Here is a 24,605-nt window from a genome sequence, read left to right as displayed (position 1 = left end):
TGTATTATATTACCCCGTTTTTATTTGGTAAACTAGAATTGTATCACTGTTGATAGCAAATGTGTTAACTCTGTTAAATTGAGCGAAGCGGTTCTATTAATAGGTGTATCATACTAAATTTTCTTTTTTAATTTTGGAAATGGAATTCAGGTATTTCACGCAGCGTCTTTGCATTAAGAGTGGTCGTATTTACTTGCAATGCCTCACACACACACACAACACACACACATTGTAAAATTTCACCTCTTGGTAAGTCTTTGAGAAGTGAGCTCTTAGGGTTCTGGTGGAGTCAGCCAGTATTAGAGATTAGTTTATTTTGTATTTAAACTACAGGTGTATATCTAAAATTCTTGAGGCTTCATAAAGGCTCATTGTATGTTTATATGTATTCTACAAAAACATACATTATTGAAACTGCTTAATAGTATACAGTATATAATATGGAAACAACAATCTGAGAAACTTACTAACTGTAAGAATGTACATGAAGTGTATATTTATACAGCTCTGTTGCTTAAAATGATACCGTAAATTGTTTTCTTTGTATATACGTGTTACTCTTCAACTAAGTGTAATAGTATAGTGGAGAGACTGGTGTTCTTGGTCGCCGAAAGGGTTTTTTTTTTTTGTTTGGTTTGTATTGTTTTTTCTTTTTTGTTTTTGACTATAAAATACTAAAGTATTATGGGAACCCCTCTTAGAGAATGAATGAGCCATTGTTGCATCATTATTAACATTCAGTGCATTTCTTTTTTTTTTTTTTACGGAATACATAAACATAGTTGGCTGCTTTATACATTTCTGAACAGATTGTGCATGGCTCTCGCACCACATTTGGAGTTGGTCAGAAATTAACAGTGACCATATTAAATACAATTGTGAGTGAAAATGTGTTTTCTGTCATTATAGAACAGTTAAGTAAGCCGAATGAGGTGTTGGCAGCAGATGGGTACCAGCCATGTGAGAGCAGCAGCTGTGCACAGAGTGGATGAGATCTTAGAAAGTGAATTGATTGGTGGTAGTGACATGCATGATGTCACACTACCATTCTCCTTCATAACTCTGTCAAATCTTTGGTGCTGCATTAAAACACTAAAGTTCTTTATGGCAATGTGGTATGTCACTAAATTTTTACTTTTTTGTGTTGGGTCTTTAACAGACAGAGGATTTCCATTCCAACTTCAGGCTAGGATGCTGAGCTGAGGATGTGTTGTGCTGTGCTGATAAATATGAGTGACCACAAAATCTCCAGGTCTTACACAGCAAAAGTGTTGTACATCTGATATTTACCCAGACACTATGTGGACATGCATTTTAATGGCAGGTGTAAATGTAATTCAGTTATGTATATAATATATATAATTAAATATATGTGTGTGTGTGTGTGTGTATGTATGTATGTATGTATGTATGTATGTACTGTGTGTGTATATAGATATATATACATATAGATATATAGATATGAAGTGTCTATTAATTTGAGATATAAATCATCAGGAACTTGATGTTTCTTAAAGACTTGCAGACTAGGCCCTCATCTAAAATATAAGTACAGCTAGTGTCTTTCACAAACAAAGATTGCTTAATAAACATTTATTATTGTCCTACTGTATTTGTATTTTCACCCATTTCTTGTTCATTATTGTTCTGCAGTAGTCCTCAAAGGCAACAACCAGACAGGGGATTTGGGGGTACCTCATAAGAACACAGATACTTTTGAAAATGCCATTTTCATTTCAAGAGTTTTCAGAAAACTATTTTCTAAAAGTTTATCATTGACTCTGAAATGCCAAAAATGGGTAAATCTTTCTTATTGGGAGTAATTTGAAATGCCATAAGTACAGGTTAAATAAAATAACTTATTTCTCTGCGGTAGGGCTGGTGCCCTGCCCGGGATTTGTTCCTGCCTTGTGCCCTGTGTTGGCAGGGATTGGCTCCAGCAGATCACCGTGACCCTGTGTTAGGATATAGCAGGTTGGATAATGACTGACGGACTAACTTATTTGTGTGAACAAGCAAATATAACTTCTTGTAAAGGTATGGTTGCCAAAGTCAACTGATGCGGAGAGGTTAGGAATTGACCATACAGTGAATGTAGCATAACAGTCCGCACAGTCAGTGTCTGATCACATGAAAACATACATCAGCATTACTGAAAAGCAACATTATCAAATTTCTCCTTTTTCCCCATTCACACTACTGTGTAAATCCAGACCTTTTCAAATGCATAAAATTTCTGAAGATTTCAAAATGATAGATTTTTTTTAATGTTCAAAAAAACACAATTTAGTATCTGCGATACTAAAGCCCAGATATCTGCTACAGAGCCATAGTAATAAGCTACAGGAAAACACTCTGCCTCTCACACTGGATGTTGTCTTCTAAAAAGTACAGTGAGAGCTTCATCTTCGACCTGACAAACTGAGACTTCATTCATAACTTATTGAAAAAAACAAAAAGGAAAATGTGTTAAACTAACAGATTTCTTATATTTTGTCAGTATTAATCATTCTACGGTTTACAAATTACATTTTTTTTATTTGCGATTAAGCCCTTGAGTAATGAGAAAAGCACTATAGAAATGTAAAAATTATTATCAATTATTACAAGCTTGCAGTATTTTGCTTCTGGTAATTAAATGCAACCAGTCACTGGAAACAAATTTGCTTATTTTGAAGCTGACCTAATTCAGCCTACAATTAATATTCCCAAACTATTATCACAAATGCTAATGCTATTAACCCCATGCTAAGTTTGTCACACTTTGTGAAGTGTACAGTGAAGTTTGCTTGGCGGATGGTGATGATTTGGGGTTTCTAGGTAAAGCTGTGCTGAAAAAGTGAAAAGCGTTCAGATTACTACATGGTTTATATTTTTATTAAATATAGCAGATCATAAATATATTTATTAAATACACTATCTTGTAATACATCATACTAAGAATTGCACTACATATTTGCACTGTATGTCATTTGTATGTGAGTAATAAAATGTAATTTTATTTTAATTTGATTTGAAAGCCAAATTAAATGCCAAGTCTACTGATGAACTCCAGTCACTTTCTAAACACTTCTCAAGGGTAATTGAAGCAAACGGACGCACCTGACCACAATTTGAAATGCCACAGCAAACAGTCGGAGTACTTCTATAAAGAAGACATTTCAGTGTTTAATTTGTAATAAATTCGCAATTTTTTCTGAAAATGTGTTCACTTTGTCACTATGGTATATTGAGTGTAGATTACTGGGTAAAAATGGTAAATTTATCCATTTAAAATTAAAAAGGCAATACAAAGTGTGCAGAAAGTTAAGGCTTCCGAATACTTTCTGGATCCACTGTTTACACTTTAAATGAAAAGTAACCGGAAACATTAAGTAAACCTCAGCCATATAAATATTGTAGAGTGTGAGGGTTTGAAATAGATTGAATTTAATCAGGAAAAATGCAGCATTGCAATCCCTTTTGAAACAGTGCCTTTGGGGTAAATTTTTCTTTAAGAAGTCCTTTATTTATTGTAACTTTTATGTTTTCCTCACTTTTAAGTTGCCAGATATTTCAGTCCTGTATATCCCTTTAATCATATGTGGACTAGTATTTTAGAATGATTTAACTTTCCCAATATTGGTGTGTGCATGTGTGTGGTCTGCAGTGAGCCTGCCCACCATCTGGATGTAATTTCTCCTGTGCGCCCAATTAAGCTGGGATAGGCTTGCCCACCTTAGACTTGATTGGATTAACATCTCCAAGACTATTGGACGGATGGGGCTCCCATTCACTTGCGTAGTATTCACTGACACCTTTGAATTATTAAATTCAATTTCTGTATCTTCATACAGCATAAAATCAATAAATGAAATTAACATACTAACATACTGAATTAGCAACAATGCAATGCTAGTCTCTTATCAAACGTCAAAGAAAAAAAAAAAGACCTGCAGAGTAACAACTTCTAGACTTTCCCCCTCTTTTTGCAAAACCAAAATAAGGACCTTAACCTAAACTAAAACAAAACGTTCAGAAAAGGTGTTTACAATTATCTGTAGATTTCTGCTTCTTGTATGTGCAGCAGTCCTCATTCAAAAATACATGCCCCATGATCCTGGGCTGGGAGCCTGTTGTTTCCATGTTTTAGTAGACTGCTGCCCAGTCCAGGGATGTTGCTTACCTTGTGTCCAATGCTGCTCACTCGCTCATCCATTTTCTATATCCATTGTAAGTTTAGCACAAAACTGTCGGGTGTAAAGCGTGTCCCATTTTTTTCCTGGGGCATAATTACCCCATACACCATTACCCTTATTCAGCCATACAACCTGACTTCAACTGAAACCACAATAAAGTTCATGTGTGGAAAATATTTTTTTTTCTAAAACAAACATTCACACTAATAATCTGTGGATGGCTAGCGCTAATTATCCTTTAATTCGGTATATGAATTATAAATGTCCTTGTGGATGTGGAAGGAAAACCTATTTAGACACCCAGAGAACATGTAAAATGGTTAACAATGGACAACAATTGTGGTCATTGTTCAAACACAATAGCACTGACTTTTCAATTTACATTTGCACTGTATAACTGATTTGCTGCTGTGCACTGTAAAAAGCAAAAGAGAATCCTTTGACCTGTCTTTGAACCACCTGGCCACACCAGTATATTAGTTTATAGCAATTACCACAGTGAAGATAATAGAAGTTCTTAAGAAAGAAAAAAAATGTCCGTGTTCCCAGAACAACCTACTTGTGATATATTTTAACTGCTCAGATGCACAATTTCATATTAGTATTACTATCAAGCAGTCTTAAATCTGTGTTTTTTTTCTTTTATAGAATAACAGAAAGAATCAACCATTATATTGTACTTTCATGAAGTACAAAAAGTAGACTTTAATACATGAGTAAACATATTAAAATTATTATCTACTGTACTAACACGGCTAACACGGTACAACACCCTAGTACTATCTACTGTACTGTAACTTAACAGGTTAAAGACTCTGATGCATAGTTTGTTTACGTTTTCATAGAAGATTTAACCAGTGTTGCTATCTTTTGTTGTTACAGTAAGCATTTATGGTTATACTTTGAATGTCTTGAAAGGCACAATTAAAAAAAAAAAAAAAAAACCAGCTGCTGTTTTTATTTTCTATTATAAAAATATACTCAGATTTTTTTTTCTGTGTGGATGTAAATGTCACATGGATGTACTGTTGTGTGTGTTTTCATTGAGTATTTACTTATTGTGTTACAACCATCTTGACTGGGATGCCAGTGTGAGCTTTACTCTGGTAGAAGTACAGATGCACCATGCCCCATTTCAAGTGTCCACTGCACCACCTGGTGGTCTTTTTAAGGTAGTGCAGTCACTTTATTGCAAGGTTCTGCAACAGTGCCATCTCATACCATAACATAACCATAACACAACACTTCTTTCACATTTTGAATGACTGCATTTGTATCAGTCAGTAGAAGACATTAAAAAAGAAGGCTAATGATTGCCTTAAGACTCTGCAATCCTAGTGATTATACACAAGTATTTTTTCCAAACAAAACTCTTGTCATTTTTTTTAATACGGGTCATGGTATCAACAGGCTAAACAAGGCAGACCAGATTTATAGAGAATTTACAGGTACAGAAAGTGCTCTGTGCCCACTGCATCCCTATGGGTGGTACCCAGTGGGCATTCATTCTTGCTAGATGCTCAAATCATCAAGTTGAATTTTCTATAGATCAAAGGAGCTATACATCTACTATAAGGATCTTCTGGATGGCTGAGCTCCTCACCCACTTTTGGAGAGTGTATTCAGCATCCTTGATATAGCTGGTCAATTGTAGTTCTGATTTTATTTACATAGGAGGTTGAGAGCTCGCACTGGTAGCGCATTGTCGCACCCGCCACACAACGAAGCACCTGGATTGGGACCCGAGTGTAGCAGGTGAAACCTCAGCAAGACCCTGGAACAGTGTGAGGTTTTTTACGGTGGATGGAGTGCCAATCCTGCCACCACCCCCCAAGTTTTCCCTGCAAGCAAGTCATACCCAGGCTGAAGCAATTGCAGGTTAAGGGTCTTGCTCAAGGGCCAATGGAGTAGAGTCACTTCTGCCCTTTACGGGATTCAAATCAGCGACCTTCCAATTGCCGGCATAGATCCCATGCCTCAGCCACCACTCCGTCCTTACTTACTCAGTTAGTACTTTAAATCTTGTGGAAAAATAAGGATGAGAACATACATACTGACTGGTTATTTCAGAGCCTTGCCTGGGTACTTGGCTCACACTAATCATCACCGTCGTCCTGTCCATTACATCCTAGCTGTATCAGCTGCTTATTTAAACTTGTATTCTTAAACTGCTCAACCAGAGTCTGATGTCTCTCTATGTAAAGCAAACTAATGGTTCAGTTTCAGTCTGTTTTAAAACTGGATTTACAGCTTCTTGTTTGCCTGCCGTTGTGTTTTGGTTGAAAGCTCCACTATCCCTCATGTGTATTAACGAGTTACCTTAGAGTGGCAAAATACACAGAAACATTCATGATTTTTTTTGTAGCATAAACGTTATTTTATCCACTAGTTGGCAGCAGAATACTACGGCGAGAGTTATTTGGTCCTTACACTGTAAAGTGGATTATTAAAGTCATTCCCTGACTCTCGCTTATCCATTACATAGAGTTCTGAACTGAGTCATACTGGGAGGTTAACACCAAGGAGGTTATTCTAGAATAGTTGTCCGAGTGGGCTATGCAGAGCTTTTTTTAAATATTTTTAAACACTCTCACTCCATAATAATAATAATTCATTACATTTATATAGTGCTTTAGTCAAAGCACTACCACACAAAGAGGACCCAGGATGCAAACCCATGATCTCCTTACTGTGAGGCAGTAGCGCTACCACTGGGCCACCTATGTGGTGCAAATCCGAAGACTGCAGCTTTGTTGCTCTCCATCTATTCTCCCATTTTCGACATTCTACTATAAGGTCTTGAGTACTCTTATTACACCAAATTCTAGGCATGTAAGTTACTTTTCTTTTAATTGTAGTTGTTGTACTCAAAACCTCTTTCAAAGTTGCACAAATATTTGATGTTATCTGATCTAAGTTATTTTTCACAATTATGCTTACATTTCTCAAAATATCTACAAATTTTGATGCATAGTTACAATCTAGATTTTGTATCCTCTTTGTTGTTTTTAATTTGCAAGTCTACTGGTTAAGGGCAAAGCCTAATGAAGCCTAATTCAGTAGTGATCAGAAATAACTTTTATTTAATGGAATCAAATTTTAAATTTGAATCTCAGTTCTGTAATTAGATCTAATGTGTAGTTATGGCTATGAGTTGGGTCTTTCACAATCTAGCAAAACTCTACTGAGAGTAAGTAAATAAGTAAAACACTTGCTAAAAGTGCTAGTTTCCACATCAATGTGTATGTTAAAATCAAACATTAATCAGTATATGATCATAATTTATGGCTAAATCTGTCTAATCTAATAAGATAAAAGGCTGCCAAATTCAGTATGTGGTCTATAGACTAGTAAAACAGTTGTACTGGAATCTGTTTTAATATCTAATACGAGTGCTAGGAAAGATGTAAAATATTACCTCAGTTTTTAGCAGTGTGCAGTTCATCACACAGAATTAACCCAAGGCCACCTCCTTGAACGGTTTCTGTTGATATGTGAAGGAGTGTATAACCATTTGGTGATGTCTTGGCTAAGGGAGTATTGTCAAAATTACTAAGACAGGATTCAATGAGAAGTGACCAATCAGATTTGTACTTAAAGCTGCTTTGCTCAACGATACCGTTTACTAAGAAGCATTTTAAACTGCAAAGACTTGTCTGTACTGTTGTTATATTTTTTGTTTTAATGTGAATTAAGTTGCTAATACCAGTACCCCTAGTGGAGAATCTGATTTTAACTCTTTATTCTTTGGTTATCAAGTGATTTAGATTTTGCTTCAGTAATGGTGACATTTTTTAAAAGCGACATTTATATTACAGTACGATAGATTTTGCGATGAACCACATCTTGTATGTTTGTAAGTTCTGCGTCTGATTGTGTTGGTGCTTTATCTCACCCCACTTCTTTATAGAGGCATATTGCTAATTTGATGGACAATATTGTTACTGTGTGCATGTGTTTGGAGTATTTGGACAGTTGAGTGCAGTTAAGTAAAAGCAGGCTGATTTTTCTGAGGAGTGGCTGTATGAACTTTATTGTTTATAATTGTACATGATTGCCAGCCATTTTTTCTGAAAGTAAATGTCTAATTTTGTAAAAATCTGCCTTTTGAAACACTTAACATTTAGAGTCGTGTACAAATTAAGTACACACCATGAAATGTTTTTTCTCTTTTAACATATCTGGCTGTGTCAAGATGTGATCTTCATTTATAGTTTCTTTAAGTAGAGGTTATGTAACAAAAATAAGAAAATTTAAAAGGAACAGATATTCCATTTCTCTTGGAGGCAAATGTAAGTGCACCCCTGACTCTAATAGCTGGTATTGCCCCATTTGGCACAAAGAACCAAGTAGGCATTTCCTGTAACTTGTCTAGCAGTCTTTGACATTGACTGGGAGAAAGTTTTTCCTACTCCTTCTTGCAGGATGCTTTCAACCGTGAGATGTTTGTGGGGTGTGTTGGGTGCGCAGCCCGTTTCAAATCTCCACCTAGCATCTTGATGAAAATTAGATCTTGGCTTTGACCTTGCTATTCAAGAACAGTCCATTTTTTCTTTCCAGCCATTCATTGGTGAATTTACTGATATGTTTAGGGCCGTTGTTACGGTGTGTTGCAAGGTCTACTTTCAGTCGAGCTTTAGTCTTTAGACAGTGGTTTCACATTATCTTCAAGTAGCCTCTGGTAAAATGAAGAATTTAAAGTGTATTCTGTGATGTTAAGCTGCCCAGTCTCTGATACAGCAAATCAAGCCCAAATCATAACATTTCCACTACCATGCAATACAGTTCATATTAATTTCTTCTGGTCAGATGCTGTCTTTGGTTTTCACTAAATCTGCCTTCTGGCACTGTGGCCAAGTAACTTTTATCTTCACTTCATCTGTCCAGAGCACACTGCTCCAGGAGTCCTGGTCTTTGCCTATGTGTTCATGGGCAAAACATTCTTTTTGGACAGCAAAGGTTTTCTCCTGGTACACCTCCCATGTAGATCTAATTTGTTCCACCTCTTTCTAATAGTAGGCTCCTGCACATTGACATTAGCGGTGGCAAGAGCTACCAGGGGGCCCTGTGATGAAGGCTTCTTTCAGCATCTTCTGTTCTGCTCTCGAGCTGAACTTGCTGGGGTAGCTTGGCCGGGACACGTTGGCAGTTGTTTGAAATCTCCTCCCCTTATAGATATCTCCTGGATAGTAGAATTGAGGTCTTTTTAAATCCATTCTTAAACTCACAGGCATCTATAACTTTCGTTGTGAAGGTCACAAAGAGCTCTTGTGATCTAGGCAAGGTGATAACGCACACTTCAGCAACTAAGAACAAACCAAACTAAATGCCTGACGTTTAAGTGAGACCATCTCCTCCAAGATCCTCGCTAATGATCTTGTTCTAATCGTTTGCACCTGATTCTAATTTTAGGCATTTTAGGTAGAGATGCATGTAGAGGTTGTGCTATTTACACATATGGATTTATGTTTATTTAAATTATACCGCAAAATGTAAATGTGGTATGATGTTTGTTGTATTTATCTCCTTTATCAATTGATACTGTGTAAATGAAGAGCAAATTTTGATAAGTCCACATTTATACGAGTCCTCCCTTCTGTTCATTTCAATATAAATATGTCGTTAAAATGTATGTAAATTTTACAGATCTTGTTTGAAAAATCTGTTTTGACTATAAAAAGTCCATAGAAACATAATAAATATTACTCCAAAGAAAACTAAATTTGCAAACAAATCCTAAAAATAATAATGATAATTCAAGATTCCCTCCCCCATAAAAGGTTTGATTGGACATTTTTGTTTTTTAACTCTCATATACCATTTTGTGTACTCTTGTCATGCTTCAAATATTTAACTGATTTCTAGATTATTAATTTTAATTTTAACTAAATTTTTTAAGTGTGAACTTTTTAAACTTCAGAATAGCCTAAATACCTGATGTGCTGGCTTCTTTTTTTCTCAGACGGAGAAGGAAGAACTACAAACTGTGCTGGAGAAAACTGAAGCCACCATGCAATGCCCGGAACTTGTTCAGAAGAACACTCAGCTCATGCAGAAAGTTCAGTTGTTGCCTGCCCTCCAGGAGGAGGTAGAGATTCTACGACAGAAGGTGACCGAATTTAACGTCACAGGTAGTACTTCTTCACTGTTAAACATAACCCTGGAGTCTGAGAACCGAAGACTGGCAGAGGAACTAAAGATTGAAAAGGGAAAAACCTCTGCATTGCTGAATCAGAAGGAGACCTTGGTGGCCGAGACACTGATGTTAAGACAAGAGCTCGATAAACAAAGAGTGCTTCTAGAGAGCATGAGAACAGAGCTGGAAGGCCTGGTTGGAAATTCAAATGGCACTTACACAGAAGGCGAAAGAACGGTTAGAGGAACACGAATTAGAGAGAGCTTAGTGGAACTGGAGAAGAGACTGGCTTTGGAGCTCCAACATTCTGAAAAACTGAAGGATAAAAAATATAGCCCTCACACACGGTTTCATCAAGATCAGAAAAAAGAGATGAAAAATAAGGTTGAGATGGCTGGGGCAGGTAAAGTGCATGAATGGAAGGAAATGGGAGACAAGAAAGATTTTAGAAAGAAAGAAGGGCATGTAGAAGGCCAGCTGAATGAAAAAGAGGACACGTGGAAGACTAAGAAGGAAGAGGAATGGAAAATGAGGAAAGAAGGGGATTGGAAGACAAGGAAAGAAAGGAATATAAAGAGAGAAGATGAGGAAACTTGGAAAGATAGAAAGGAATATAGTTTGCACAAAACTGAGCATAAACATGTACATTCACAATGGAATAAAGAAAACAAACCACAGGGAGAGGACAAGGGTGACATGCATAAAGTTAAAAGGCACTGGGAAACTCCTGGAGAAGGAGCAGCCAGACCTGATCATCGTCATCATGAGCATAACAAGTTTTGGAAAAATGATGGAGAGCGCAAGAAGCATTATCGAGCACCAGAAGGCTGCACAGGCATTGAGGAATGTGCTCACAAGGAAGGCATGGAGCACTTCAAAACCTCACTGAAGCCTGTCCAACAACAAGACTTTGGGAAAATTCTTGGTGCCTATCTTGAGAAGGTGAAAGATCAAATCAGCAGACAAGAGCTGAAGAAGTTCTCGGATGGATTCTTTGAGAATGGTGTCTTTGTTCACGATCGGATGTTTTTCCGAGATTTTGTTGAAGACGTTGAGGAAATGCTTGAAGATATAATCGAGAGACAGGGAGGGAATGATGATGAGGTTGAAGAATTTGACGAGGAGGTCTTCCACCATTTCTTTGGTGTTGAACGTGGCAAAAACAGGTGGGTGGAGACCAGAGGTATACGGTAAATGTTAAGATACTGTACGTAGATATATAGTTTTAAAGTTTATGTTGCATGTGGATCCTAGAACATGTCTGATTATACAGGTAAAATTCCGTTACAATGAACTCCCAGGGACCTAAAAAATATTTTGTTGTAACGAAAATTTTGTTGTAATGAGATTCTGTATTTGTTACTATAGTGCTTTCTTTAACTTCCAGGTGTTTGCAATCATTTCAATAGCTTCTTTCGCGTTAATTTTAATCTCCTCCTTATGCTGACGAGAATTTTTCTCAGCATGTCCTTGCGATAATACATTTTCAGGGGTGCGAATGATGGCCAAATTCAATGGCTGAAGCACTGCTGTGCAATTGGGTGGGAGGAATTCCACACAAACATTATCTAAATGTTGGAAGCACAGTTATCAATCAGGAGCTGAATCATCCTTTTCTTCTTCATATTGTGAGGTTTCTGAACTCTTTTGAGACCCCCCCACTCCCCACCCAACGGTAACAAGATGCTGAAGTGCATCCCGAAGCGAGATTGCCGCGTCTGTGTAAGCTTGTTTGTCCGTTGCCGGGGCAGGGTAACAACAGGCTCATAGAGCTGCAGTGAAGCGACACAGAAGCAAATCATTAAAGATCGGGGCCGCGCCATAAGTGTCTTGCACCCCAAAACACGAGGCCAAGTCTCAGTACTTTAGCAAAACCAGCTTTATTCAGCTTGAAACAGGAACAGCAGGGTTATTTATTGTAGTGGGATCTGCCACTCTGCTATACACAGACACAGCAGTTCAGTGATCAAGTAATCCTGTTGCCTGCATTTACAATGTACCTTACATATCACCCATCGAGAACTTTTCTGTTTACTTTGGCGGAGAGACGCAGCACAGCTTTGAGCTGGATGTTGCCCCAACAACAGATAAAAAGTCTTCCATAGACGCAGAGTTTGGACTTCGGGATGCTCTTCGGCATGCTGTCTAGTTGAGGGAGGTCCCAAGAGAGTTTACAAACCTGACATTTTCTTGAATGAGTGCCGCATTAATAGGAATGTTTCTTGAACGAGCATCACTGAACCTTCAAATGCAGCAGTTCACATACGTTTGCAACCCGAGATTTTTCTTCTTTTTTGCTTGGTCTTTCAAGAAAGTTGATAGCGATAGCGAAATTCCGAATTCACTGGCAACGTCTTTTTTTTTTTTTTTTTTTGCCACAATTGAGAGCAGCAAAAATGTACATTTTTTTGTTTTTTTCTAATATGAACTGTTATTGTTTTTTCATGTCTGCCATTTCTATAGGAGGGTGACAATGAGTTAAATTCCAATGAATGTTTTTCAAATGTTGACGAGCAATAAGCAAAGGTATCACTGAAAACCACAGAAAACAAAAACAGCAAAAAAAAAAAAACAGTACGAGGAAAGTTCGAAGAAAGAAACAAAATGTACAGTGTTTCTGTTTGGGGATCGTTGTGCACAACTGAGCTGTGGCCACAGAACTAACTGCTCTGTGGATGATTCATTCAGGCATTTCAATGTCTTTTGGGCACTTTGTTATAATGAAAGTATCTGCTGAATGTATTTCGTAGTAATGAGATTTCTATAGACTCGTGTCATATGGGGAAACTGTCGGGACCATAAAAATACTTTGTTGTATTAAAGATATTCGTTGTAACGGAATTTTACCTGTATTAGTTTTCAATCATGGAGCCACATGATTTTTTTACCAGCTTTTGTTTCTTAATACGTAATAATTCAATTTTGTTATTGCAGAAATAATAAAATACACTTTATTATACAATAAGTTATTTTAGAATATTCAGTAATGACTCAAATGTTTTTATCAAAAGTATAGGAGGCGACCTGCCATTTTTGCCAGACGCATTGTATTAAGCAGTTTGTCTGTGTCCTGACTGCTGGCAGCGTTTCAGCAGACCAATAAACCGAGGACTGTCCAAGATCTGTCAACACTCAAATAACCACTCCAGAGCAGTATCGATGCATCACATCAGACTGGTCCATCTAAGAGGTGCATAATGATAGAAAAAAAAATGGAGAGGCCCACTTAGCTGTATCCAGGTTTAGCATAAAATCTGTAAAATGTTTGGCATCCATAGAGTTCTGGTAGTCAGAAATCCTGCTTGTACTTTTCAACTTCATTACTGTATTGGGCTCAGGTGTTTTGGTTTCTTTGATTATTGTGGTTTTGTTTCTGGTTAACAATTCCTCAGTTCATCTCCTGGTCCTTTCTGTGCCAATTATTGCCTGCCATATAATTTAGTCCCTTCAAGACAGCCCACTTGGCCTGCCTTTGTTTCTGACCTTAACTTTGTAGAGCACCTTTAGGATGCCCTGAATTGCAACTTCCATAGATGTGACCCTCTGCCTCCTAATGGCCAGCATCCCACAGCTGCAGATTCAGAGGCTCATTGGATGAGTGTGTCACACGTGTCAAACATGGGACAAGATAGTGAAGGACTGTAAGACCATGGTTGTTTAGGTTCACAGTTGATATTTTGTCCTGTTGTTTTTCTTGTTGTACTGTTTTCCTAACTGTACTCTGCTTTTTATATTTATTCCAGTAATGAAAGTGGATATTACAGTCCAGCAGTGAGTGTGAATTTCTAATTCCTATCAGTATTATATATCCACTCACAGACACACAGTGGGCTCAAGGATTGTTGGCACCTGTTATAAGAGAAAAGTCGAGTATTAATAAAAAATACATATAATGAGCAGTATTGTGTCTTTATGAAACAAGAAAGCTGTAGGCTGCAATTTTAAAGCAAATGTTTTCTTGGCTGATCCAAAGTGTGAGTGCAGGTGTGTACACGAGTGTACCCTGCAAAAAAACTGACCCTCTGCTCAAGTCCGTTGTCTGTCTCGGGCCCTGTGCTGTTGGGATATGCTGCAGTCCAACACAATCCGGAACTGGATTAAGTTGTGTTATTGTTAAATGAGCAATGCTCGTTTTTCTGCAAAACATCATTTTTTAGCCTAAGGGTGAATATGAAAGCTTAGATCAGAGCAGAAGATACTAGTATGTGATGATAAGTCACTTTACTGAGAGACAGCCATAGTTAAGGAGAAGTGGTGGATTGGTTTTAGGGGATGCGAGATTCTGAAATGTTTGACATAAAGGGACTGGCAAGTTTTATTTGCCTGAATGTGTGTCCACACCAGTACTTACATTTTTTTAATCCTATTGAATGGGTTACCCAGTTAAAATGGGCTCCTTGAGGTTGTACAAGTTGACTAAGTATTTGCATTTTAGGCCATGATCTTAGCACATATGAAGAAGGGATTCATTCCAAGCTAGTGCATCTTTTCAATTTATTGTACAGTGGAATTCTTACTTGCATATCTGATCAACTTGTAACGCATCACCGCTCTCCAGCGTCCTGGTCATCACATCACGTAATACAAATCAAACATGGCCCTTACCTTAAAACATCTGGTGTGCCCATACATTAGTGACGAAGCACTCCTAACCTGCACTTGTCTTTGCTTGTATACTTGCGTTCATTTTTGATACTCAAAGTCTTGGATTTCACTTTTATTGGAAGGAAAATCCTTTGATTCTTAAAACAGCATCTTTATGTTTAACAGGCATGAAAAGAATTTTTTTCCTTCTGCGGAAGAGTACATATTATATTAATATTGTACTTATTGTGATCCTGTTTGGGGAAAAAAAAACCTGTAACAAGTGAAAAGTAAAAGAAGCTGTACATTGGCCTACCTCCAGAGGGTGCAGATTTGATATAATTCACAAAGTTATTTCACAGATGCCAAAGCATGTGCTTCCTTTTCACTTTATTGAAAGCAAAAGAGTGTGAAAATCATCCTAGCAGTTTGCTTCACTGACTTTTATTGATAGGAATCATGTAAACAACTAAAGATGATGTCACATTACACAAATTGAAGTCTAGGGCTATGTCAGACTTTCCCAACAGCAGTTGCAGATCTTGTTTCCAGACCATGTCAGTGTAAACAACTGAAAATTGCTCACCATGTCACATTTACCAATTATGTGCCAAGTTCCCAGCACAATTGTGGACACAACTTTTTTGTGACAGCCAATAGTGTGCTGCCTGATGTCACTGTGTGAAGGGTTAACAGCTATTGTGAGTTCAGCCCTTTTCTTTTTTCCGTTCTGTCATGGTATGTCAAACATGAGACAGCAGACAGATGAACTTCTACTCTTGTTTGTGAGGGTCCAAACTCCAAATGTTCCTTATTCCACGTTGCAGCATTCATTGGTTGTCAGCTCTCATGCACACAGAGCCCACCCCAATGACTAAAGACAACTCAAATATGTCTGATTTTGTTGCATTGCCAGGCATATAACATTAGGTGAGTGGCTTCATGGCACTGCACTGGCACCTGCAGCCAACTCTTTAAAAGCACATAGATGAAGGCAGCAACTGAAAATCACTGGAAAAGTGCCTTAACGTGACCTAACCTTTTAGTTTTGTCATAGAGGTCTCTAGTGTTGGTAGATATTAGACATAAAAATCACTCAGAACTTACTAACATGCAACAGGTCTTAAATTCTTTTCTTTTAGGCACAACATGAAGGTAAAGATGAAGAAACAGTGGCAGCAGCAGCAGCATCACAACAAACCACACAAAAAACAGAAAGATGGGATGAAGAAGCACTTCTATAAAGATAAGCGAGAGAAATACCAAGAGGACTGGCCTCACAAGAGGAAGCGCTGGGAGTGGCATGGGGCCTCAGTGAGCCACCATCCAAGACATTAAAAGCCATCCTTGCAAATACAATCTAAATAAATATAATAATAAGGAAGCCCGTCGATACAAATGTGACGTCCTGCTGCTGTTACCTGCTGCATCTTGAGGGTATTTATTATTATGTGTGAGTGTTGTGTATGAGTGAGAACATTTGTAAATTAAAGCAAAACAAATGATTATTAAGTAGTGCCAAATTTTTCAAAGAAGTGAAAACTAATTTCGTATCCTACTGTATAGAATTAAAGTTTGGTCTGTATTAATTACGAAGCACTTTTTCCAGTAACGACTATTGTGAATTTGTTTTTAGAGAGTGTACTTGAATGGAATATTCTCACAAATGAGATGTTACATTTTACGTCTTGAGTTCTGACCAGTCACTGGTAATGTTGGAAAAGGCCGCAGGTGAAGTTCCGAATAAATAGAGATGTATATTTACAGTGCTTTAGTTAGTTAAAATGCTACAGCATAGACTTTATTTTCAGTTATGAGTTAAACTAAATGTTAGATGCCTTTTGTTGTTTTTTTTCAGGATGAACTGAAAGCTCAATGCTGTTTTGAGTTAATTTGATGACTTATGAAAAGCATCCATACAATGTATTTATATTTTTATTTTGGTTCTGAAAAAATGCTGTTTATGAAATTCCCAAATGCCTAAAATGTATGGTATTTTTATTTTGGTTCTGATGAAGGAGGGCAGGTTAAAACAATGCCATTTCATTTTCTCTGCTTTGTTTTCATTTGTGTTAGAATAGATGAAACAACAAAGAACCAAATTAATCAGATCTTGGGCCTAAAAGTGTGAAACTGCACAAATGGTTTCCCCTGAAAACCCCTCAACTAAAAGTGACCACAGTCTGTCCTCAAAACTCTGCACATTCACAGATCTGTCAGAAATGGTAAATTACTTCTGGCAGCTTTTCATATTCCAGCAGGTGAGACTTTATATGCTTTGTCCCAGTTTCAATATTCAGTTTCAAGTTATATTTTTGTATTGTGTTTTTCGTAGTACTTTGCTTTTCTAAGTTTTCAGTAGTATGGAATGCCAGCCTGCTCATTAGTTGTAGGCTTAGGATTCATAAGCCAGTGGGAAATGGCAGTCAGATTAAGCCCCTGCCTGGCACAGTGGCATGGACTGAACATATCACGCATTCTCCAATTTTTAGTTTTATTGAAATAGTCATTTAAAATATTCAACAATCTATCAGTCACTTTGGTTAAGTCTAAGATGGTGACTGTACCATCTGGTTAAATTCTCGGCTTCACAAATTTGTGTCGTCATTCCCAGTTGAGCTGTGCTCTGTGCATGTGGCTGTCAGGGTTGGGTTCTTCCCTTTCAATAACCATGTGCTGTAGATATTTCTGATGTGTAACTTCCTGCTCTGGGAACATATTAAAATGGTTTGTTTTACTGAATTGAATATTAACTTGTTGACAAGATACATTTGTTTTTATTATTTCAAATTATATTTTCTTCACTCTAATAAGTCATTTCTTTCCGTGTTGCATTTTGGAAATCTTATTTATTTTTTCCCTTCTCAACTTTGCCTATTTCTGTTAAAAACTAAGCAATGCTGAAAATAAACTTTTGGGGGAAAAATGAGCACAAGTGAGGTATTTTGTGTCAAAGCTGTCCGTTTTTCACTTTTATAAACAGAATGGTAGGCATGCAAATTTAATTATAATAATCACACAATGCAAGGGTATGAAACTAGTTTTCTCAACCACTAGGGCATACTGTATGTTTAAGTTCTGTTTTACTGATGTCAGATATTTCAGGTATATTCGTTTGACAAACCATCTTCGTAACGGAAGAGATGCTTCTTGCATTTTGATATATTCTTGTATGAAGGTAAGTGGAACATTCTGATTTGGTCAGAGATCTAAGACATCTGGAATATAAAACGCCATGTTTCAAAAAGTAAAACCTTAAATGAGCTTGCAGGAGCGTCTGGACAGCAGAGCACAGGGCAGGGCTGAGTCCTCCGTTAAAGCTGGAGATAGGAGTTACTCGCACTGGCAACCACAGAACACCTCTGCATGCCAGTGCACTACAGTGGGTGTTGTTTATCAGGGTCTGTCAACAGAATACCCCCTAACACAGCATGTGATACTCCAGAGGACATAACAACATCACAAATGTAGCCAGGGCTACGCCTGCTTTACCCTCCATGTTAAGTAGTCTGCTTCTGTAGCAACGATCAGGTAGACCAGGGTTCTTATTTATGGGCAAAACTACTTGCAGAAACATTAATTCATTTTAAGATTAAGAAAATAGTGATGAGAAACCATGTGTGTATATGTATGTATGTATGTATGTATATATGTATGTATGTATGTGTGTGTGTATACAAGCCACAGCCTGTGACAATGTGGGTTCGCTCCACGCTCCCTTTCAGCTTCTGGGAGCCCTTGAACCCTTCACCGTCGGTAATGTTACCAATGAGCTTGGCAGTGAGGCATAACAATGGAGCAAGGGGATGGTGTAATAGTGGAAAGTGCTTTTATTTAAAACAACAACGAAACAGTATCTAAATTAAATACAGTGCAGTGCTTCAAATCCTCTTTAATAAAATCCCTGTGTGCGTCCATGTGTCCGTGTGTGTGTGTCTTCTGCTGAAGTGCGCATGCGTGGGACATGGTGCAATGCTTCAAAGGCCACCTGACGTGTCACACAAGACAGAGGACGGGACCTATAAAATATCGCGCGGCCGATCCAATCGGATTTCGGTAAATGAGGTAAGACCTAAAACATAACGCACGAAAAATCCAATTGGGTACTGAGACGCGGAGACCAGCTTCCCCAAGGAGGTGGGATTAGTGTTTGTTGTTGTGCAAGTGTTCACTCTGAGGATGTCAGATTTGCGATTAACAAACTTGGCCCGGTAAAGTGTAAAGTGTTTTCCTAAATATATGAATTTTACATGATATTACAATAAGATGACTTTTAAAAGTAGATTTATTTTCGCGCACATAAAATCCATTGCTGGGGAGACACCATACATACAATAATCAGCTGCACGCCAGCACAGATTAAAATACTTGCCGGAGAGACGTATTACTGTGAGAGAAAATTAAAGGCACACAATACAGTAACGCATATTACAGCCACATACAAGTCAGTATGACTGTAATAGAAAATAAACGGTTCCTACTAATGTTTATGCACTACTATTCTAGCGCCCGTTTTTGTAACGGGCTTAATGTCTAGTCATTAAATAAATAATCCATAAAATAGGTGAACTAGTGGAGGTTAAAAAACACCATAGAAAAAAAACAATCCTTTAAAACGAGGTTAAATCAATGCTGGAAGCAGTCTCTTTAAAAACAAGCCGGTGTCTTTTATCTGTCGGCTCTCCTGCTTCTCCCATACAGGCTTCTCAACAGGGGAGTCACCCTCTCAGCAGCTGACCTTCTCTACTGTCCGGTTGCCTTCCATTCCCTGGCTCTGTATGGCTTGCTTACCTGACTGAGACTTGGGTTCCTCATCGGCCAGGTCTCTCACGCTGAGGCACACCTTCCCAAGACTCCACGACTCCCGCTGCCATCTCGGCCTTACGCAGCCAGCCATCCTTCATCCCCGGTCACTCCAGCTCCTTGTTCACTCAGTTGGAGTGACCGCTTCCTTCTCCCTCACCGAGTGTCGGTCAAACACCACTGCTAGGGCTCACTGTCCAGCTGACTGCATGCGAGCACACGCTCGCTCACTCACTCACACCGGTTCTCCTTCAGCTTCCTGCCTTCCTCCTCACTCCCGCAACCTCTGTTTCTTTTTACTCTTTTACCCTTTTCCTCAGCTGCCTCGCGCTTCTATTTATGAAGAGGACGTGGCAGCTGTGGCAAATCAGCAGCCCCGGAAACGATCATGGCTGCGGACGGTTTCTCAATTGTGAACTTAGGTGAGAAACGGCCACATCATGAATCGCCCCGGGACCTGCTTCAGCCACACAATCATGCCCCCTCACTAAGCCGCGGGTGCGGCGATTATTTATTTAAAACTGGTCTTTCATGGGAGCTGTGGACCCGCTATACCACATTCCACCGCCCTTAAGCCTTCAGCTGCACGGGAAGGCTCCATGCCACTGCCAACCCAGTGCAACTGGTGGCCCCGGTCCACAGCTCGGCCACACTACACTGACCATGAAAAAAATTCTTAATTCTCTATAAAAATTCATTCACTTGCAAAGTAGTCTTCACGTGGGGCATTCCACTGAGACTGCTGTGCTGACCATTGTCAGAGCGCTATGGCAGACTAGAGCAGTGCGGTGGCCCTCAGTGGCTCCACAGTGATTAGACTCGTACCTTAATTAAGCAAGCTGCTCTTTATCAGTTTCTATGTTTTTTACAACCATCTGGAAATTACAAACTGGATATGCTATACTTTTACTGAATTAAGCAGTAATATGTGTGTGCTTGAGCGGGAAGAATTGTTTTTCCTTTATTTTATTATTATTTTTTTTTTTTTTTACTTTTTGGTTATTTAAATATTTCAACAAGTGGTAGCACTGAAGTAGCTGCTCCTTTCAGATATTTTCCTTTATTATATTATTTTATTTTTTTATTTATTTTTTTTTTACTTTTTGGTTATTTAAATATTTCAACAAGTGGTAGCACTGAAGTAGCTGCTCCTTTCAGAGTCATTTGTGTTGGTGTCTGCTCTGCTCAGCATTAATTGTCTGTAGTCCGCTACAATTAAGAAAGCAAACTTCACTTCTGTAAAGATACAGAAAAAATGCAAACCTGTCTTATTGTCATAATTGTACATCACTACTCATTTCTGGCACTGCTCTTAGATGGGTCAAGTCCTACCTCTTACGTAGATCCTGTTGGGTGTCATGGAGAAGATGGTGTCAAAATTTTGCCCGGTAAACACAATGCCGCAGCGATTGGCCCTGGGCGCACTCTGCTCCGCTCCTTGTACACGTCCTCATTGGGTCCCATCATGAAGTCACCGATTCTCATATCACTATGGTAAGGCCAGTGCTACTCCTCTGTACCTGTCATTTCCTCATAAGAACAACATGTCCTTGGCTAAAATAAAAGTTCAGTATGTCTCAATGACAGAATTAGTAAACCTAAATATACATACAGCTTTTTAAGATAGTGATGAGAAGGGCCTGAGGAAGTAATCCAGAATTTAAACCCATAATGATCAGAACTCACATTTCTCTGCACATGATAACTGAATTCCACACCTAGCCTTTTTCCAGCTCTTGTAATTAACCAACTATTGATTCTTTTTCCCTGCTATTCCCAGCATCGAAGTGTCAGCCTTGATGAGAATGCTACATTCTGAAGTGGCCAGCCCTGTTAAAATAAAATTCCGTCTCTGCAATTAAAATAAATGTTTCCTCCTTCTCCAAAGATATGAGGCAAGAGTGCATCTGAACCACTTGGAGGGACAAAAGATGCCATGCAGCTAAGCATTCAAAAGGCCAGCATTGGCTTCATCATGATGTAGAGGTTAAGAAAACCACTGAAAAGAGTTCTGCAGTTGACTCTCACTCCACTTCCCAAAGCTGCTGTGGCTTGTCATATTGGCACATGTCAGGGACATCTCTCCCATCTTTGAGAGGTGCCATACTGTGCACACACTTGTGCATAGACTCAATAATTCCACCTGCCCAAGATGGCCGCCTCCCTCCTGTTAACACAACTATTACTGTCCACTTCTTACAGTTGTGTTTATTACTTTGTTCCTTTTTATGGACATTCCTGGGTGGCAGGGCTTAGAGGATGATGTGCTGCATAAGCCTGCATAAGCAGCAGTTTTGCCAAGTATTTTGGAGTGAATGTTTGTGCAAGCCTGCACAAACATTCACTCCAAGTCTTGGAAAGGGTGGTGGGGAGCGTCCTCAGCTAATGTAATTCAAATTTCAAAAGGTACAATGTGCTGGATTATATATGCCAGAAAAATACTGTAGATCTAGTATTTCTAAAAGAAAGCAAGTTAGTAGATGATGATGTGGCCAGCTTGTTGCTATGGGTCTGCTGCGAAGGCACTAAAGCTTCAACCAAATGATTCTGCTGCTACATTTACCACAATCAAAGATGAGTCCAGTCTCCTCACTGAAAATACAGCTGAAATGAATGAATAAATACTTTTAACTGCTCTTCACAGATTACACCACTGCCTTTTGTTCTGATATGATGGCCTTTTTCGGTGAGCTGGCTCTCTTGATAAAAAGGCCACCATGTTAGATGACCTGATCTCCTTCAGTCTCTCTGGCACATGCAGCTGAAGGAGCCCTGAGGTTTATGAGATTGAGGACAAGACAAGAGTATTTATTGTCATTTCATCCATATACAATAGTGCAGCATACAGTGAAACGAAACAATGTTCCTCCAGACCATGGTGCTACATAAAACACAGGACAATGAAGAATCCACAAGACATAACAAAGACATATAACAAGGTGCATGTGAGTCAAATGTGCAAAAATGTGCAACACTGCAGAACAGAACAAATATATCAGATATCAGTCCAGTCCATGAATGTTCAGGAGTCTGACTGCTTGGGGGGAGAAACTTTTGCACATTCTAGTGGTGAGGGCCCGAATGCTTCGGTACCTTTTTCCCAATGGCAGGAGTGTAAACAGTGAATATAAGGGCTGTGTTGGATCATTCACAATGCTGGTGGCTTTGCGGATGCAGCGTGTGGTGTAAATGTCCATGATGGAGGGAAGAGAGACACCGATGATCTTCTCAGCTGTCTTCACTATCTGTTGTAAGGCTTTGCAATCCCTGACTGTGCAATTTCCAAACCAGACAGTGATGCAGTTGCTCAGGATGCTCGCTATGGTTCCTCTGTAGAATGTTGTTAGAATAGCTGGTGGAAGATGGGTTTTCCTCAGCCTACGCAGGAAGTAGAGCCGCTGCAGGGCTTTCTTGGCTGAAGAGCCGGTGTGGGACCAGGTGAGGTTCTCTGCCTGGTGGACACCCAGGAATTTAGTGCTATTAACGACCTCAACAGTTGAGCCGTCAATGTTCAGTGGCAGATGGTCACTCTTAGTCTTCCTAAAGTCAACAATCATCTTTATTTTGTCTACATTCAGAGACAGGTTATTGGCTTTACACCAGTCCGTTAACTGCTGCACCTCCTCTCTATATGCTGACTCATTGTTGTTGCTGATGAGACCCACCACAGTCGTGTCATTGGCAAATTTTATAATGTGGTTAGAGCTGTGCATTTCTGCACAGTCATGAGTCAGTAGTGTGAACAGTAATGGACTGAGCACACAGCTTTGAGGGGCTCCAGTGCTCAGTGTGGTGGTTCTGGAGATGTTGTTTCCAATTCTGACTGACTGAGGTCTCTCAGTCAGGAAGTCCAGAATCCAGTTACAGAGGTAGGTGTTCAGTCCCAGCAGGCTCAGCTTTTCCGTCAGCTGCTGAGGAATGATTGTGTTGAATGCTGAGCAGAAGTTGATAAACAACATTTGAACGCATGTGTCCTTATTGTCCAGATGAGCGAGAGCCAGATGGAGAGTGGTGGTTATTGGATCATCTGTTGAATGGTTCCGCCGGTAAACAAATTGCAGGGGATCCAGTGAGGGGGGCAGCAGGGTTTTGATGTGCCTCATGACAAGAATCTCGAAGCACTTCATAATGATGGATGTGAGTGCAACGGGACGGTAGTCATTGAGGTTGGACACTTGCAACTTTTTTGGCACAGGAACTATGGTGGTGGTTTTGAAGCAGGTTGGGACAATGGCGGTGCTCAGGAAGATGTTGAAGATGTCCGTAAAAACGTCTGCCAGCTGGTCTGCACATTCCCTTAGTACTCTGCCAGGAATATTGTCTGGTCCTGCAGCCTTCCATGGGTTGACTTTTCGTACAGTATTTCTCACATCGGCCACATTCAGATTTAATGCCTGGTCACTATGAGGAGAGGTGGTCTTCCTCATCACTACGTTGTTCTGTGCCTCAAACCGTGCATAGAAATTATTCAGCACATCAGGAAGGAAGGCGTCACTGTCACAAGTAGGTGGTGGTGTCCTGTAATTAGTGATAGACTGGATGCCTTTCCACATGCTCCGTGCGTCTTTGTCATGTAGGAAAGGTCCATGGATTCTCTGGGCATGTGCGCGCTTTGCTGCTTTGATGGTGCGGGATAGTTTGGCCCTCGCTGTTCTCAGGGCGATTTCATCACCTTCCCTGAAGGCACAGTCCCGGGTCTTCAGTAGCACACGCACTTCCTCTGTAATCCACGGTTTCTGGTTGTGGCATGCAATGATGTACTTCGAGACAATGACGTCATCAATGGACTTGTTGATGTAGCTGGTCACTAATGACGTGTACTCCTTCAAGTTTATACAGTCCCTGTTGGTTGCAGCCTCACTAAACATGTCCCAGTCAGTGCACTCAAAACAGTCTTGAAGAGC

The 24,605-nt window shown here is 39.2% G+C and overlaps 1 protein-coding gene across 1 annotated transcript in view; it reads left to right on the top strand.

Moving 5' to 3' along the window:
- The window catches only part of LOC114646072 (pre-B-cell leukemia transcription factor-interacting protein 1-like), a 57,249-nt gene extending 41,011 nt beyond the window's left edge, over nt 1-16,238 (top strand). The window contains exons 11-12 of the mRNA XM_051923273.1: nt 10,141-11,480; nt 16,041-16,238. Coding sequence (XP_051779233.1) covers nt 10,141-11,480; nt 16,041-16,236 — 1,536 coding nt within the window. The 3' untranslated portion in view covers nt 16,237-16,238. The remainder of the gene's footprint in view (nt 1-10,140; nt 11,481-16,040) is intronic.
- Nucleotides 16,239-24,605: the final 8,367 nt, after the last annotated feature.

The sequence above is a fragment of the Erpetoichthys calabaricus genome, chromosome 2 (assembly GCF_900747795.2).
Source record: "Erpetoichthys calabaricus chromosome 2, fErpCal1.3, whole genome shotgun sequence".
In the NCBI taxonomy this organism is placed as follows: domain Eukaryota; kingdom Metazoa; phylum Chordata; class Cladistia; order Polypteriformes; family Polypteridae; genus Erpetoichthys; species Erpetoichthys calabaricus.
Note: the sequence above shows the minus strand (reverse complement) of the source record. Positions and strands in the feature narration are given on the sequence as shown.